The sequence below is a fragment of the Merops nubicus genome, unplaced genomic scaffold, assembly GCF_000691845.1.
Source record: "Merops nubicus isolate BGI_N331 unplaced genomic scaffold, ASM69184v1 scaffold2270, whole genome shotgun sequence".
NCBI lineage: Eukaryota > Metazoa > Chordata > Aves > Coraciiformes > Meropidae > Merops > Merops nubicus.
Window position 1 is genome coordinate 62,164 of NW_008582007.1, and position 15,906 is coordinate 78,069.

A 15,906-nucleotide genomic window follows, 5' to 3' on the forward strand; every position below is an offset into this window, starting at 1 on the left:
GTTAAAAAGAAAAAAGGTTTTCCTTTTTTTAAAGAAAAAAAAAAAAAAAAAAAAAAAAAGAACATTTATTTAATGGATCCAAAACTTGGTATTACCTCTTTGCAGGGCCATGCAGAGACAGGTTCATAGAGTTCAGTTCACTAATACACATGGATAATAACAGTCATTAAGTTGTCCATTAAATGCCATTAGCATGTCCATTGAGTGACAAAGTCTGAATGCTGAAACACTTGAATTTTTTTTTTTAGGCTAAGTCTTCAACCCATGTATGTAATCATAGCACCATTTGCTTTAATGGAGCTAAACAGACTTACCTGTCAAACAAGGCTTAAGACTGGCATTTTGGTGAACGACACAGACAATGATTAATGTGCAAGAGCATATGGAAAACCACAGGCTGGTTCTGCATAAGTGGGATCCCCCACACAGGCTGTAAATGCCTCAAAAGGAACACGGTTACGGTCATTGTGTGCTCTGACTAGCTCTTCCCTGTGTGCACAACACAAAGGCAGTGGCTTTCCTGGAATAGGATAGATCATTGCAATTAAAGCTCAGGAAATATTAAGGCTGTATTACTCAAGCTTCTGGCCAGCAGATATGTACAAATATAACCTAATAATGGGCATAATTCAAGATCCAAAAATAATCCTGTTGCCGTGTGCATGCTACCCATTTGAGAATACGGCCTTTTGGTATGCTCAGGGTTGGTACTACACAATTTCTGAAGGAGTACTAAGGAATTTAACAGGAGGCTTTGTGTAGGCCTGTAAGAGCCTTTTTCTGAAGTAACGGCATAAAATATTTTCTTTCAGGCATTGAAAGATCAACTGTTTATTTTCTGTTTGACAGGTCAACATGGTGATTGGCATTTTGGTATTTAATAAACTTGTTTCCAGAGATGGAATCCTAGATAAAAAGCTCAAACACAGAGCGGGGTAAGCAACAATTGGGTTATTTTAAAGCATATTAATATTGTAGCACCAGTTTTCAACAAAAGTGCTTTTGATCATTCTTTGAACTTTTATACCAGTATAACAATGTGTATAACTGATTCCATTCATCTGAAAAGCTGCTGTTGCATTATGTGAGGGGGTGCAACTAAACAAACTAATCATAATAAAACACAAGTACAACAGTATTAAGTTTAAGAATAAGAAAGATTTTCTTTGAAGAAATCTGAGTGGAGGTTTCACACATGTAAAGTTGTTGCACTTAGGAAAAGAGTTTTATGAACTATATATACTGAAGAAACTGATTATTTTTGTCTAGCTGTCAAATTATTTACTATGGTGGGAAAAGTTATATATTTTACTGATATCCTTTACAGCAATATATCCATTACTGAGGTCAATCTTATTCTGCCACTCTGACTATGTGAAGAATTTGCCTTTGTTCCTATAGCCATGTCTATATAGATGTATGTTCTATTTTAGTGTAACAGAAATTCTAAGTAAAAGAACATGTTTTAAAGGAAAAAAACAAACAAAGAAAAAAAGGTAAATGGAAATTCTGTGTTATTATTTACTTTCGTTTACAAATTATTTTTGTTATTATGAGAAAAAAAAGATTATGACAGTAGTGGTATCAGAAACTATTTTTCAGTGGACGACAATGATTTCAAGTACTGCGGCAGCAAACCTAGATTCATTTCATATTGGAGAAAAATATTTCACAAGTGCATCATCACCTTCTTAATGCTTATGAAAGTATTTTTAATCATTGAGTAATTGTTTATTACAGTTACACATTGTAGTATTGTCTTTTGGGCCACCTTGTAGTTAACAACACCAATACCTGCATTTCTAGCAATGATAACCAGCGATGTCTACATTTTACTGTGCATTATTGCTGTGCATAAATTTATTACAGCTTCACTTAGAATTATTTTACCATCTCAGTGCAGTAGCATTACTAATAAGTTCAATTCATTGGTTAGATGAGCAAATTTATGATAAATACTTCAGCTGATATGATTTGCATTTAATATTAATTCAATTATACTCTTCTGGTTTTCAGGTCTTTCACTGTCGTTCTGACAAATATGTACCAAAAGCTTTCATTTTGTTTCTTCTCTTTTCCTTCTTTTTCATTAGAAAGTATTAATTTAATAACCTTACTTTTGTCTACATTGCTCCATCAACATTCTTAACTGTGTAATAACGCTAATGATATATAGAATATTTTAAAACTACACAAGTTATTTCAAAAATAGTAATAATTTAGTAATCACCAATTCAAATTTACATATGGTCTAATACCAGTGATATCAGGACTCAGAGAAGCCACAGGTTTCACTTTGTACGTCTTCTAAGGAGATCCACATTCAGATTTAACTGCTTTTTTTTTTTTCTCCCAATTGTAGGCTATAGAAATCTATTTGCTTATCATATACTTTCCTAATGAAACAAATAACTTGCTTTCTAACAGTGTGCAACTCAGTAAAGAGGCATTTTATTTAAAATAAATGGATAAGGCACTAGAAATTGTTCTGTCAGAAACAATCCAGCTAGTCTGGGAATGCTTTTAGAAGCCATAATGAGAAACAATCTTAACTTTGGTGGTAGTATGAGATGGTGGCTTGGCAACAGCACTCCTTGATACTACTTGGCAGATGATGGGGCCTTGAGTCATTCTTTGAGGTACAGAAATTGGTGCAGCATTTGACCTCCAGTAGAAAGGGAATTGTCACTCACTTCTCAAGTATCTCTTGCCAGCCATGCTCAGGAAGTAATTTTGTTCTTTCTGGCAAACATTGGTCTCATACATGTCAAAACTTCAGTCCAAAGGTCAGCTGAAGAAATCATTTATGTAGAACTGAAAGCAGGGAATGGTGCAAGATAAACTAACTCTGTATGCTTTTTACTACCTTAATAAGTATATGGAAAATCAAGTGGGGAAAAACAAACAAACGAAAAAAACCCAAACATATGTTGTCTTGATGGATGTCTATCATCTTCCTGGCAGAACAGATAGCATGCATATATGCCCAGCCAGAAAGATTGCATTTACTTTATGTACACGTCAAGTTCTATTTTTATTTGCAAGATCCAGGAGATAGAGGTGAAGAGAATAATCCAGTCTGATAACATTAAAGTATTGCCAAGCAAAGATGGAAAGTATTTTCCCAAGCTTAGTTTAAGACTACACAACATATTATTCTACTTCATTCATTAATGTAGAACTTTAATTGTTGTAAACTGATGTGGATCTCTGAGTTCTTTTTACATCCCACCTTGTACAAGGTTGCAGTTTTCAGGGTTTTTTTATTGAAAAAAAAAGAAAAAGCAGCATGTAGTTTTATGGAAAATATACTGCACTTTCTAATGGAAAGTCATTGTTTGGTTTATCAAAATGGAATCCACTGGAGTTCAATGCTAGTTCAGGCAATATATTAAAAATCTTGTAAACACTAGAACTGGCAATAAAAAGGAGTTCTGTTGGTTAAAATAACTGGGAGAAAAATGAAGCGTTACCTGTCTTCACCATGTTGACCACTTTCCAGTTGGGAATAAGCAAAGCATCCTTCCTCTGACATCTCAGTCAGCTATGGTTATTCCTGGATGTGATAGCAGAGAGAGAAGGAATAGACAAAGTCTTTATTTAATCTGCTCAGGAAGTTGAATGCATGCTGTCTGTAAAAGAAAATTTAAATTCCAGGTTTTGCCCTTTAACTCTTCTGACAGGTGCTGAGGTACAATTATCTATACAAAATGCTTTGAGCTTAATGCTTGTGTACTGTGTTTTATTAAAATGCAAAACAGGTCAGCCTTTTTTTAGTACTAAGTGATATTTATTTCACCAGATTCCATACATTTCAAGCCCTGTATTCAGACCTTCATGCAGCATGAATAAAATCACACCAGATGTTTGTAGGCCATCCAGATCACCAGTGCAAATCTGATTATACAGTACATCCATACTGGTTTGATGCTTGAATACATTTTGCAGGTTTCAATGCGCTGTAATTGTACATACTCCATACTCCTCCTTTAAGTGTCTTATAGTCTTTCTCAAGCAAGCGTGGATGCAACAGTCTTTTAACAGGTCTGAATAGAGGGATTTCACTTTGTGTGTCTATCCTAGCAAGTGCTTATGTTTACTTCAGTGTAGTGAGCAGGTTTGATCACTGGACATTCGGGGGCTTTTTTGGCTTAAATGGAAAAAATAAAGTCTGCATGAAATGAACCCCCATAGCATTAACGTTTAAAGCTAACAACAGTGTAAAGTACAAAGTACAGTTTTGCAACCAAGAACATTCATCCTGAATAAGTCTACTTACTTTCTCTGCATGACGTCATATTTAAAAGCTAAATTTCAGTAGCAACGTTTTTTGGTGACAATTCAATATTTTGTTCTTTTTGTGGGTGTTCTGTTTGTTTGCAGTCAGATGAGTGAGCCTCATAGCGGTTTGACGCTCAAATGTGCCAAGTGTGGAGTAGTTTCAACAACAGCTTTGTCAGCCACCACCGCCAGTAATGCCATGTTAGTCCTGATCATTTACATCTTCTTGTTACAAATCTTATACAGTGCATGTGAGACAATAGTTTGATGATGAAAACTGTTTGCTAACACTGTATAGAGTGCTGAGCATGTTTAAATACTTTTTAACAAAAAAAAAAGAAAACCCAACAAACCAACAACTGTGTTTATTAACTGAGTAAACTGAATACAGGATATTCTTTAGAACATAAAGTATGATGCTGTTACATCTTTGGCTGTGATTTTCAAGTTAACTTGATAAAGTGCCATCCTTATATATGTTTTATTTTAATAGTTAGCTTTTAATATTTTTTTTTACAATAGTACAACACTGCTTTTCTCTTTTTTTTTCTATAGGGCATCCCTTTGGAGCTCGTGTGTGGTGTTGCCACTTCTAGCCCTGACTTGGATGTCTGCAGTTCTGGCCATGACAGACAAAAGATCAATATTATTTCAGATACTTTTTGCAGTATTTGATTCATTACAAGGCTTTGTTATTGTCATGGTCCATTGTATTCTCCGAAGGGAGGTGAGGAATGGCTTCCCAGTTTTCTAAAGGACTCTTTAATGTTACATGCAGCACGCTCTGCAGAAATATATTACATAGAAAGGGAGAAGTATTTTATGGTGAGATGTAGAGGAACAAGTGAAAGGGAAAGGTGGAAGATCGGTTCATTCCAGGTACAGAATGTCAGTCCCAGTATAAAACTGTACCCACTTAATTAAAGGTGGCTTTTAATCAATCCCAAGTTGAGTTTGTTAGGCTTTCCCAATATGGTGAGTACAGGGAAACGCTAACATGAATGCTGTTTCCCTGAAGACCAAAAACTATAGATTTTTACAGTCTCTGAAACTGAGTCATGAACAAAATTATTTCTGCTTACACCTCCTTGATAGAGGACACAAGGAGATGAGGTGCTATGTTGGTGAAGATTTACCCTTTCAGTTCTATAAACTCAGGTACATACTTAAGGTTACACACTTAAGTTATGGGGACAGGGAGGAAGAAGACAGATGAATGCTTTGAGAACAGCACGCAAAACCTTCTACTCTGGCCTGATCTTCACAGCTCAGTGCCACCCACCGCAGAATTCATCACCACTGAAATCTGATGTCAAAGCTACACAAGTGCTATGTAATCTGGCTCTGGTGACAGCTTCTCTAACCTATCCAACCTGATAACTAACTGTATACAACTATTTTGCTGGCAGATCTGTGGTGGTGGGACCGCCTATCAAAAACGGCAAAGCCAGACTAAAGAGCAGTAACCTGTTCCACTGGCATAACTAGGTGTTAGCCATTTGTAGCTTCAGGATATTTACCATACCAATAAAACAACTTACAGTGTCTAGCATCATTCCTTGTGATTGGCAAGAGTTATTCAAAAGTGATCCAGGACTAAAAAAACAGGAAGATATTTCAAGAATGATTTATTGTCAATGCTGAGTAAGGAATCCCACATGGTGGTTTCCCTTTCCACTACTCACACACTTTCAACACTGAAACTCCCTATATTCATGAAAACTCTTTGTGAGTGACATAATTTATTTCGGCCTTCCATCAGTGTACTTTATTTTTTTCTTTTTTAAGTTTGCATGAACTTTATATCACCATGCTGCAGAGTATGCATACCTTATTTTCTTATCAAAGAATTAAGTTGTCAATTTTTAGGGAAAACACTTTTCAATACCTTGCAGAAATCAGTACCTTACATTGTGCTAAATATTTTCCACTGTACTCAAGCTGTTAGAGGTGATGAACTTTTGCTTTTCTTAGTTTATCATCTTTCATAGTGAAAGGGGCTTACCTCCTTTAGTACCTTTTATTTTTCTTTTTTTTTTTTTTTTATTCAGGTTAAAAATATGTGCAGAATAAGAGTTAACACTCAAGCTAAATCTATTTTATGTGGAACTGTCTTGCTAGCCCCTTATTTTTTACAGCATTTTCTTCCCCCATATGATTTGTATCTGTGAAATAGGATATTCTCATTTGTAGAACTGAAAGACACGATTTCACATATACTTTTAGTAAAATGGTAAGATGATGCAATTATTTTCAGTAGAAAGAATGGCAGTTCCATATTGGTTTTCCTGTCTATTAAATTTGCATTTCCGCTGGGATATATTAATTAGCCTGGAAAGGGCATACCACTTACTTACTGTCCTGAGGAAACATTTTAATTTTTAAATATATAACTTTAGCTCAAGTTTGGAGATTGAACCTTCAGAAACAAGGCAGTATAGACAGCATTATCTTACATAGAATCACAGAATCAAAGAATAGCTTAAGTTGGAAGGGTTCTATAAGGATCTTTGAGTCCAAAACCCTGTTCCTTGCAGCACTACCTAAAACAAAACCATACGAATAAGAATATTGTCCAGATGCTCCTTGAACTCTGACAGTCTTGGTGCCATGACCAAGGGGACCCTGGGGAGTCTGTTTCAGTGACCAACAACCTCCCTCAGTGAAAAAAACTTTTCCTGATGTCCAATCTGAACTTTCCTTAATGCAGTTTCATTCCATTTCCTTGTGTCCTAATTCCATTTCCTTATGTGCAGCCTGATCTAGTGTGAGGTGTCCCTGCTCATGGCAGAGGGGTTGGAACTGGGTGATCCTTGTGGTCCCTTCCAACCCTGACAGATTCTGATCTGTTTTAGCAGAGGACTTTAGAGCCCTGATGGCTCAATGGTTGGACTTGATGATCTTGGAGGTCCCTTCCAACCTAAAGGATTCTATGATTCTATGTCCTTTGTGAGAATGCAGAGAGGCTGCAACATATATGTGGTTATCAGTCATTGATTTTGTAAAAAAAAAAACAGACCAAAATCCATGTGTAATTCTAAAAGTAACATAGCATAGTAGTTCAGCCATTAAATCCTGACTCAGTGCAGTAACGCCAGAGTTTATTTGGAAAAAAAAATATTTTGACTACTTAAGATGAAATTGAATGGGCATCTTCCCACAATGCCTCAGGCTTTGAATTCAAGACAGGTTCTATTCTCTAATGACAGCTATTTGCTGCAAATGCTTCATTCCCAAGGAACACTGATATTCCTGAACATCTCGTGGTAACATTCTTGTCTGCTCTCACAGATAGAACTGTGGTGATAGATAATGAATTAGTCTTTTCTATAAGTAAACTCAGTTTTCAATTTTGTAGGGTACCTTGACTTGAACAACTTTTAATTCACTGGTTCTAGTGCAAGCAATATGCAAAAATATCTTCTTGTAACAGGAATTTAGAATTGTAATTGCTTATGCATTGGTAATTAGATAGCTATGGTTAATTTTATTGCCTGCTCTTTTAGCAAATCACAAAAACATATCTACCTACAAAGAATCATTACTTTGTTTAACTTTTTAAAGGAGTTGTTCATGCGTCTTGGCAGTAACCTAGTCAATCTATATACATGGTATTTTAAAAAATGACCTCAGGAGAAGATTCCCCAATGAGGCCCAGAAAGCACCTAGGTTTGATAAGGTTGTCCCTTACCAAAAAGAGGAAGGAGTTTTTTTCTTCAATCACAAGAACTTTAAAAGAAGTAAATGTACAGAGACAACTTATTCACTGATCAGGATGTTATATCCAGTCAAGATGATGGTAGTGGTGGTGGTGAAAGACCAAAAAGCCTAGGAATATTGCTCTTTGAACTCTATTTGACAGAACACAAGTTGTCCTTTCTTTAGGACACAAATAGTCTTTTCTTTAGTTTTCTGGATTTAAACTGTCAATGCTTGAAGAAGTAGTTAAGGTGGGTTTTTTTTTATTTTCATATGAGAAAAGAAAATGAAGAGAAAGAAAAACTGATGCACTTGAAAAAGATTTTTGTTTCAAAAATGTGTATGATCTGCACTTATATGGACCAGTTTGCAGCAGCAAAGATAAAACTGTTGACTGCAACAAATTCCTACACGGAAAGAGACATGACTGCAGTACGTTTTGTTCTAATCTGGCTCTAGTGAGACTGGCTTTCTAGCACCCTTAGGTGAGTACAAGCCAAGATAGTGGCTATCATGCAGTGTGCAATGCAGTCTTTGCACTGCATGGAGTACCTCCTCAGCTGAAAGAATAGTCTGTTACTTTCTGTTGTCTGCAAAAGCATTTTGCTCTGCCAGTGCCTGTCAGGGAAATCCTGCCAACATATTTGTCACTCTTGATGACAGCTACAAAGCTATCTCAGTTATAGCCTAAAGGATTGATCTAATATTTATAGCATACCAGCACAGGCAAAACAATAATTCTGACTGTCAGGAAAAAAAAAAAAAATATAGGGTGGAATATATCACCATGAAATTCGAACACAGAAGAGGACAGCTCTGCTTTACTGTGCCTTTTACTGTCATTAAATTACAAACAGACACAGACTTCTACAATTATATATTTAAAACCCCATGTTTTCCTCTTAGTTATATTGATATAAACATAGTGATGGAAGCATTTTTTACTTTCTCTGGTGTGCTGTGTTTATGATCTTGTGTGACAAGGGCTGCACTAGTAAGCCAGGGAGGTTCACTGAGTAAGACACAGGACTAGAAGAGAAGTGATGTGTCTGTTTCTGCCATCCATCAATGTCTTTTGGAAGGACATGAAATCTTTCTATACTTCTGTTTCCTAACTTCTAAGATAACCATAATACTTGTTAAGCATGAGATCTCTTATAGACAATTTGAAAATCAGGGAAAAAAATGTCAAATAAGAGTTAGGTTATAATATAAAAAATTATAGCTTTAGGTTGCCCTCTTAGTTCAGAAAGCCTAGGATTTTTTGCTCTCTTCTTGCTGTTTAAATACGTAATTGGGCATTGGAAGATGGTGAGGCATGTGTCACTGAACAGAGCATGGTAGGAAAGGTTAGTGCTGAAGCTTCTCCCTCAGAGCACAATGGTTGGCTTAACTTGCTTGAACACGAGATTGTCTAGAGCTAGTTCGAATCACACCGAGTAACTCCCGTTAATGCTGGTGATGGGAGGAACCCACATGTGTTTTCTCCTTTTGCTGTGCTCTGCTGACTAGAGAGCATTTGGATTAAATGCATCATTGGCGTCTAAAGCTCACATTTCTGTACTGCCGGAGACAAATAAAGAGTGCATGAGTAGGGAGAGGGTAAGTTATAAAAGCGTGGAGTTGGTTACTGTTGCCAAGGAAACCACTTCCCTGGTATCCGTACATTCATCACATCTGCCTCTCCTGCTCTGCCTAGGTCTAAGTCTTGTAACTTGATGGTAAAATGAGGGCAGTGGGGGGAGGAAACAAGATTATGTTTCCTTGTAAAATGAAAAGACGGCACAGTCTTTACATACTCAAACAAGTCTGAACAAGCTACTTGGGAAAATAGGCTGGTATTTAGAAAATTCAACCTTTTTGTTTCTGATTTGTGTGAGGACACCTGGAAGTTGCAACATATGTCATTATGATGGATACAGCTACATTTGACATTCTGGTAATATGTTCAAATCATATGCTGCTTGCACTTCAGGAACATTGTAAGAAATATGCACATTTAAGAAGATCATAGCATGAAGATTCACTGGTTTAATATAGAAGGTAGTGAAAGTAGGACAAGAAATTCTTGAGATCTTTGGAGCTATCTGAACTATGAAAATTTCATGAACTTCAGAGTCCAAAAAAATGAGTGACACTGCACAGAGTGAGAGGTCACATAGTGTATTCTGAAGTAATAATCCTTTCAGGTCAAGCATCATGAGGATTGAGATGAGATTTACCACAGCTGGGGATACTTTGGAGGGTTTTTTTTTAAATTTTAAATTAATTTTAAATCTTTTTTTTTGGTCAAGTCATTGTGCTAGTGCTTATCCATGGGCACAGAAGTCTGAAATGTGACCTGACTTCAACATTGATAAAATGAGAGCAGTCTTGGATTAAATTTGCAACTGGGAGATAGAAAATTAAATTAACATTAAACACATAGAATAACATAACAAGTGTGGTGCTTAAAATCAGAATTGGAGTCACAACACAGGTCAAATACACTTTGCATAATCCTACCAGATGTGGGAAGTCTCTGTATTTTGCAATCAATCCTAACTTTCCCACCTAGTTTCATTTTTCTTTGTGCTTTCTATTATTCTTTCTTCACCTACAACAGTCATTTGTCAAGACCGCAGAGCACTCTCACTCATTTAAGGGTTGACCATTTTAAAATAATGCTTCCTAATTACAATTATTTTTTTCTATTTCATTTTCCCTATTGTGAAAGCTCTTAAACATGCTTTTTCAGCAGCAACAATTAATGAATTATCCTATTCTGCTGTTCACAGAATGTCCATGGGTAGAACACAATTATCTCCCTTTTAATTAATCTCAATAAGACATCAAGTAATTTCCACAGATAATAAATGGAACGTAAATTGTTGTAGGCAATGTCACTGAGAGTATTTTCATATTACAACAAGAAATGATACTACTTTGTTTTGGTTGAACATCACCCAGCTAAGAAAACATCCCATTTTCCAAGTCATATCTTGCAATCGGTTTGCAAATATGGATACTTGCATTTCTGAAATGAAAGTCACAGACTGAGAGAGTTGGGGCTGTTCAGTCTGGAGAAGAGAAGGCTCCCAGGTGACCTTATTGTGGCCTTCCAGTATCTTAGGGGGGCCTACAAGAAAGCTGGGGAGGGACTTTTTAGGCTATCGGGTAATGACAGGACTAGGGGGAATGGGGCAAAGCTGGAAGTGGGCGGATTCAGGCTGGATGTGAGGAAGAAGTTCTTCACCATGAGAGTGGTGAGACCCTGGAATGGGTTGCCCTGGGAGGTGGTTGAGGCCTCATCCCTGGGGGTCTTTAAGGCCAGGCTGGATGAGGCTCTGGGCAGCCTGATCTAGTGGGAGGTGTCCCTGCTCATGGCAGAGGGGTTGGAACTGGGTGATCCTTGTGGTCCCTTCCAACCCTGACAGATTCTGATCTGTTTTAGCAGAGGACTTTAGAGCCCTGATGGCTCAATGGTTGGACTTGATGATCTTGGAGGTCCCTTCCAACCTAAAGGATTCTGCGATTCTATAATTTTAAAAAGTAGATTGTTCTGTTATATTAGAATGCATCTGACTATACACATAGAAGTGAAACAAATTTGGTTTTGCTTTAGGTTCTTTGTATACATTTGAAGTACTGGTAATAATATAACTTTCCTTTCCAAACGTTGCCTTGCTGTCCCTACTATGGTATGTGTGAGAAAGCAGCAAAGTGTATTTCCATTCTATTGTCATTAAACAGGAACTGCATTTTTCTTTTGAATGGCCCTCTCTGTTCAAACACATACTTGTGACAAAGGTGTTGCATAATATTTCTTTAGACATACGTTGTGCCCCAAACCAAAGTTCAAAAAAAAAGAAAATGTCTCAAATATATTTGTGGTTTATGGACAAATCTTCAAATTGACTTTATGGGTCATATTAATAAACAACAATTTCTGAGAAGTTATTTTTTTATTTAGTTTCAAGAAAATGGACTCTGTGCCAACAATCCACTTTTCTTCTCCTTGTGCTCACACTGAAAATATGTACTTGGTCTGAAGAATTGATTGCTAACACATTTGGATGAGATTCCTTATGCATGGAGTTAGGGCTTATGATGTAATTAGTAACATTCAAATTGGCTTATTCTTTAAAGTACAATTAGGAGACCTCTATGACTCTGATTATAGTAACTGTATTATATTTATCAGGCAGAAGATACATTGTATTTTACAGTGGTTAAGAGTATATCTATTAATCCTGCTATCAGACCTGTACCAAACAGAATGGGAAAACAAAGCCAAATACTACCACCCAAGACAGATTTGGCTTGGGTACCAGATCATCACGGACTACTAGTTAATTCTGTCCATAGGCAAATCTAATTCTGCAGTCGTAGTTGGTAGTGTGACAGCCTTTGCAACAGTCACAAAATATAGCAAACACATGGAATGGCAGAATTCAGCATTTATGTCCACTGCTTCTGATTTAGTAAGTACACTAAAGAAAGTCATGCATTGCATTCCATATAGTTTAGTTTAAACTTTATTAGGAGTAGAGTACGTGCTGTTGAAGAAGAATCAGTGTGAGATATTGTTTTCACAGGTCCAAGATGCATTCAGATGTCGACTGAGAAATTGCCAGGATCCAATCAATGCAGATTCTTCAAGTTCTTTTCCTAATGGACATGCTCAAATCATGGTTAGCTGTTATTTTACTTCTTTGACCCTTAATTTAGTGTTCCTATCCAAAAGAAAAACCTACATTACTGTACATGGCAGATATGCACAGATGAAAAATTAACACTGTTTTTAAGCATAATTCTATTTAGACCATTACCTGATTCCCTGAATCTCTTATCAAGTTTTAAATTATTGGTGTGATCATTCATTGGAAAACACCATGAACTAGTACCTTCCACCAGTGTTCTTTATGACAACCGATTCTCACATAAGAAAATGGGCAAATAATCTAATAATGTATCATGACTTTTCCTACTGTTGGTATAAAGAGCACTGATATATTTGAGAGTCTTGCCTTCATGATGCCTTCAAATACGTTTTTTTTTCAAAATAATTCAGGTAAGGAGAATGTGCTAGAAATTCTAGAGAATGAACTATTAATTTAGTAGCTTGAATTAAGGAGATAGTGAATGGCTTAATATTGCAATTCGGATTTATTAATATTATTAGTTAGTATATTAAGACCAAATATTGGTCCTTTCACTTTCAGTGACAGTTTGTCATTGACTATAATGGGGACAGGATCAGGCCCTAAAAAAAAATTCAAGGTTCAGCAAGCAGATGTCCTTCAAAAAATGACAAATCAAAACTGATCCCAATGTTTGGGTTTCACAAGCAAGAAGACAATTAGTTTTATTAAATGTTTTTCAGATAATGAACTTTTTGTGGAAATAAAGACATCATTTAAAATTAATTTAATTCTATAGCAGGATAAATAGTTTTATTTAACTGGGAAAAGTGTGCTTGAATTTTCAACTGTTAAAATTAATTCTTAGCTCTTACAATTTGTTTTTGCCCAAAGGAAAAATTAATGTTGTGTCCAGGGAGTACAAAATTTATGTGATTGCATTAGTAGCAAGGATGGACAGAATCCTATCAAAAAAAAAAAAATAGCAATACTTAATAAATTAATGTAGTTTCAGACAGGGTAGACTAATTGAATTACGCTTATTCACAGTAATTTGTATTGCAGGCTATTCTACATACTTCTGTTCATAGAATTGCTATGAAAAGCTTCCTTAAAGATGATCCTTCCATGAGAAGTAAAAGTTATTCTTCCATATACATAAAAAACTATACTCTGTATCATTTTATTAAAATTATATACTCTATTTCCACTGTTTTGTTTTATTTTTTCTGGTCAGGCAGCATACTTTGAAAACCACCCAGTTGTACTTTAGGAAACTTTGTAAAGCTCTGCTGTTGTAAAACAGGACACTTCACCTTTTCAGCAACAACAAACCAGTTTTAAGAGACTATGGCTCTGTAAGATGGACATTTGGAAGTGCTAGTTGGCAAAAAGGTATTGTGGTTTAGTTTTCTGTTAATAATAATTGTCCTGTTCCCTTGTTTCTTATTACAGACTGATTTTGAAAAAGACGTGGACATTGCTTGTCGGTCAGGTAAGAACACTGAGACTGTATTTAGCCAACAGAAAGATGTCTTGCACTAGTTTCTTGTTAAGTGAAAACCAGAAAAATATCAAGATTTAATAGTTTACATCTCATATTTATAAATATTTTTTGTAAGTGATGCCACTGTACACATACATTTCTATTATTTTCTTACAAAAGTCTTTTACTATAATTTAATAATTAGGAAGCAGCAAAAGTTGTGATTGTCTGTTGGAAAGCAGATAATTTGGGAAAGAATATCAGTCTTAATACACAAACTTTCCTCGCCGTGGTACACAAGCAAATGTGAAACTATCAGTTTGCTATTAAAAAACCAGTGCATCTTAACAGCTATGATATGAAGGATGCATCAGTTGGTGTTAGTTTTAAAGTGAGTAAGTATTTTAGGATGCTAAGTAAAATCAGCGTTAGCTTAAGCAACACGGTATCAGGAAGATTAAATTTGATTCCACTTTACTGAAACAAGTTGGGGGTTTTTAATGACATTTCAGTAGTGTGGTCTGTAACTAGTCAGCTATGTCTGTTTCCACGTATTAAAAGTAACACATTTTAAATTATTTACATGTCAACCTGGCTTAAATAAAATAAATTGTAAAATAATTTACTATTTAAACCCTATATAAAGTTTTAAGTCCAGAAGATATTCCCAAAGGACAGGTTTTCCTAGGACATTGATCCTGCCTAGGCACCCTCAGTTTTCAGTGAAGAGAGGAAGAAAGAGACAGCTTCCCTACACAGGGTGAGTCAGGCAGAAACCTGACTTAGCTGTTCTGCATCACCCACCTGAAGGACACTGTCTCTCTTCACTGGCTTTATGGGGAGCCAAGACGGCAGACTTCTTTTAGGTAAAATTTGAGTTACCCACCTTTAAAAAGCTGCCAGTTAAGTTTCTTGCAATATGGTAATAGTTCTTCCATATAGATTAGTTTTGATATGCACATGTATTTTAAAGGGAGCAGGATAGTATGTTGTAACAGAAATGCATGTTGGTCACCATCCAGTGTAGGCAAAAGTCCAGCACTGGTCCATGTAGTTCCTGCTTCTTACCTTTGCCAGCATAGCTCTGCAGTACAAAGAGCCTTGTCAGGGGCATCTTTAAGAAGCAGAACTTTGAATACACTCATGAACAGGCTTTACTAGATATTCAAACTCAGTTTCTTTTAATGAAAGATTTAAGAATAGGTCACAGGTTGAAAAGTCTTAGCAAGTGCGACTAGAAACAATGAAACAGCCACAGTGAAGTCGAGTATTTGTGCACTGTTGTTTAGAGGCAAGTTGTTCCTTTTATAATGGAAAAATGAGAGGTGGTTTTGTGTGCAGTAGGACAGTGGGATACCTTATAACCTGCTTGCTATGGAACATGGGAGTGAACTGAAAGGTAGGGAGGGATCTGGGTCATCAGAGACCTAAGGCTGCCAAAAGGGATGTGAATATAACACCCAAGATACTTCAGGTTGTCTTAGTGTCTCAGACCATGAGCTGGACAAACTAGCACTGGTGTGATTTAAAATATTTTTAAATTGGGACAAGAAAGTCCTTGCACCCAGCTGGAATAAATCAAACAATTCTTTAGTTTTTTTTCTCACTATCTATACTTCTCCTTTCAATGCAAGTGTTGATATATAGACATATTTATTTTTTAAGATAAATAATTGTGATTGAATAGATGCTTTGCTTTCAAATGTATCCTTCAGTGCTCCTGGAGATTTTGTGTTCTGTGACAGGATTAATAATTTTTACACGTGGAATTTACTGCAACAAAAAATTGCTGGATGTTGCTAGAAGTTTGACCAGGAA

The 15,906-nt window shown here is 36.1% G+C and overlaps 1 protein-coding gene across 1 annotated transcript in view; it reads left to right on the forward strand.

The window, feature by feature from the left end:
* The window catches only part of LOC103769056 (brain-specific angiogenesis inhibitor 3), a 97,441-nt gene that overhangs the window by 60,565 nt on the left and 20,970 nt on the right, over nucleotides 1-15,906 (forward strand). Inside the window, exons 6-10 of the mRNA XM_008936232.1 lie at nucleotides 850-935; nucleotides 4,384-4,482; nucleotides 4,837-5,008; nucleotides 12,558-12,653; nucleotides 14,058-14,097. Of these exons, the coding sequence (XP_008934480.1) occupies nucleotides 850-935; nucleotides 4,384-4,482; nucleotides 4,837-5,008; nucleotides 12,558-12,653; nucleotides 14,058-14,097 (493 nt within the window). The remainder of the gene's footprint in view (nucleotides 1-849; nucleotides 936-4,383; nucleotides 4,483-4,836; nucleotides 5,009-12,557; nucleotides 12,654-14,057; nucleotides 14,098-15,906) is intronic.